Here is a 3,031-nt window from a genome sequence, read left to right as displayed (position 1 = left end):
ATATATATATATATATATATATATATATATATAATATACACATATATGTATATAATATATATTTATATATATAGTATTTATATGCATATAAAGATATAGATATACATATATAAATTATATATACTATATACTGAAAAGCTATCAGCTCCTATAACACTAATAAAAAATAATTTAGAAGCGTTAATCGATCCATAAATATTGTAGAGGTATAGTATCTCGTAAAATGTTATCTTATTCAAGATCCAGTAATGACATTTTCGCGAAATATATCGATTCAAAGACGAAGCGAAAAGCGAATATTTTTATTCTATGCCTCTTAAAGCAACCTTTGAACAGCCGTTCGTATTAAGATTAAATGCCACTTTCAAATGATATGAGGAAAAATGACATAAATTTAGAATATGATTGCTTTTGTGTGTGTGTGTGTGTGTGTGTGCTAGCACTCAAGGCCTTGATTTATGTGGTCCTAATATTCAGAAAGTTGAGCCCTAGAGTTTTTGAGGCAATTATAAGAAATTAGATCGCTGATCTGGGCAATCTTCTGTTAGGAGAGAGAGAGAGAGAGAGAGGAGAGAGAGAGAGAGAGAGAGAGAACGGTTTGTCCTGGACAGGTTTCATTAGTAGGGTACGCTCCAATATGTTTCGATAATATCTGCTTAATATTCACATTGGGATTGTAGTAAGTCCTCAAATAACAGGTAATTATGGCACAGTGTTACAGGAGTTGGGGAGGTTTTTCATTTGCAGTTGCCAGCCTAATTCGAATGAATTTCAGAATGATCGCGTCTCTTTCCTTTGCGTTTGGTACAAGTAGTCGACCATTTTCATTAAATTACGCTCACTCCTAATATTTTCTCAGCATGGAATGAACTGAATTAATATCTTGATGTAATTTACTCTAATTATAGTTCAGTAGCCCATAATTCGCTTACCAATATGAACACGCTCGATGGTGGGCGGAGACCACGGGCGGCCGACCAATGGGAGCGAAGGGCGGGGCCTGTGGCTCGGCCAATCATCGTTGAGTGAAGGAAAATGGCTCCTGAAAGATGGATTTGATGCACTCCGTGTTTGAGTTTGGCTTGTAGTGAGGCTAAATCTTGTTATGTCGGTTGTGATTTTAATGGTCTCGTAAGCGCGCCTGCATGCCAAGATGGGAGCAGGTTGGGAGCCTAAGAGGACATTGGTAATGGAGAATACAGATTAGACGGAGGTGTGTGTTGTGTGGTACAGTGTGCTATAGGCCGAGAAAGAGCTAGAGAGAGAGAGAGAGCGAGAGAGGGAGAGGAGGGAAAAGATAAACAAAACGTTCGTTCCGTCGCCTGTGAACCACGATGACCGCCATGTCAGCAGAAGACCACGAGGACATCACCGTCGACGGTGCGTCGAGTCGCGAAACTTCTCCCGCGCCGGGATCTCCAGGAGGCCGCGCCCGTAGCAGCTCGCCGCTAAACCTGAGTAGGGACGAGGCCCTGCACGGCCGCCTTCCCGGGGACGCCCGCAGCCCCAAGGGACAGCACGGCCGCTTGTCCTTCAGCATCTCTTCGCTGCTGGAGTCGTCGGGCCGCGCGGCCGCCTTCCGCCACCGCCTCCTGGAGGAGGGAAGTGAATCTGACCGCGAGTGCGAGGGTGGTTTCGGCGGTGATCTCGAGCACCATAGTAGTAGGCACAGTGACCGAGACAGTGAACGGTGCGAGAGAGACAGAGACAGCAGCGAGAGGAGTGACAGGTTGGAGCGCGAGGCCGAGGAGCGCGAGCGCCTGAGTTGTGCCGGCAGCGAGGCAGAAGGCGACGACGACGATGGCGACGCGCGGGGCCCCTTCCAGCCCTTCACCTACACTCACATGCCCTTCATGGGCGCTGCGGGCGGCCTCCTCCCGCACTTTTCTCTCGTGCCACCCATGGGCGCCGCTGCGGCCGCCGTGGCAGCTGGTCTGGGCAGCCAAGGGTCCTTAGGGGCTATGACGGGCCCCGGGGGGGTCATCAGGGTCCCAGCACACAGACCTTCCATGGGAGGGGCGGCTCCTGCGGCCAATATGGGATCCATGTTGCCCCATCTAGGAGGCGCCCCTCTGCCATGGCTGGCAGGACTCACGCCCTTGGAGAGAACCGCGGCTATGGCACATCACCTGTCTACACTGGCGCCCATGACAGGTAATGTTCTTTTAATTGACTGTGCGCACCTGAGTGTTCACTCATGGAGGCCATTTAATGATAAGCATATCACAATTGTCTCATAAAACTATTAAGTACATGTCCAATATTATTGTCATTTTATATATATATAAAAAAAATCTTTTAAACGCATTTGGTCAATGTACCAGTTTCCCATTTATTCCTGCAAAATTCAAATGATTAGTACATGTAGGGTTTCATTCAAAACCCGCTATATATCTCGCCAAATTTACCTATTTTTTTCTGTTGTACAGTAAATATATTTCGGATTCTTTGTCCCATTAAAACTAATAACAAATCAACAGAAACCTTGATAAATAGAATTCAGGTTGTAAGATTCTTACTTTGACCATTTCCTGTACTTAAGGCTAACTGCGTCCATAATTAACAAATTAAGAAACATATCTCCTCGTTTTCATTATTTCCTCCCCCCCAAAAGAAAGACAATAATTTACGTCTTCCACAAAAGGCAATAATTTGCATCTTCCACAACCTTGAAACTATAAAATAAAGAAAAAAAAGGGGCCTATTTTCTTCTCAGCCATAGCTATAAGTTATGGGTCTTTTGCCATTTGAAAATTATTGGTCTTTTACGTTAAGATAAATTTTCATTATCGGATATGTTACATAGACTACGTGTCTCTTTATATGCATTGGTAATTTATGTTATGATCTATCTTAGTGTTTTGTAAATATGCATAGGTGTTTTTACTTATAATAATGTTGGCTATAATATTATTTATATATATTATATATATATTATATATATATATATATATATATATATATATATATATATATATATATATATATGAATATATATATATATATGTGTGTGTGTGTGTGTATATATATT

General features: G+C 42.7%; 1 protein-coding gene across 3 annotated transcripts in view; it reads left to right on the top strand.

Moving 5' to 3' along the window:
* Positions 1-1,090: 1,090 nt before the first annotated feature.
* Positions 1,091-3,031, top strand: part of LOC135225683 (T-cell leukemia homeobox protein 3-like) — a 128,071-nt gene continuing 126,130 nt past the window's right edge. For all 3 annotated transcript variants that reach the window (XM_064265042.1, XM_064265050.1, XM_064265033.1), the window contains exon 1: positions 1,091-2,154. In XM_064265042.1, the coding sequence (XP_064121112.1) occupies positions 1,335-2,154 (820 nt within the window). In that variant the 5' untranslated portion in view covers positions 1,091-1,334. The remainder of the gene's footprint in view (positions 2,155-3,031) is intronic.

The sequence above is a fragment of the Macrobrachium nipponense genome, chromosome 20, assembly GCF_015104395.2.
Source record: "Macrobrachium nipponense isolate FS-2020 chromosome 20, ASM1510439v2, whole genome shotgun sequence".
Classification (NCBI taxonomy): domain Eukaryota; kingdom Metazoa; phylum Arthropoda; class Malacostraca; order Decapoda; family Palaemonidae; genus Macrobrachium; species Macrobrachium nipponense.
This window is presented reverse-complemented; position numbering and strand designations above follow the sequence as displayed.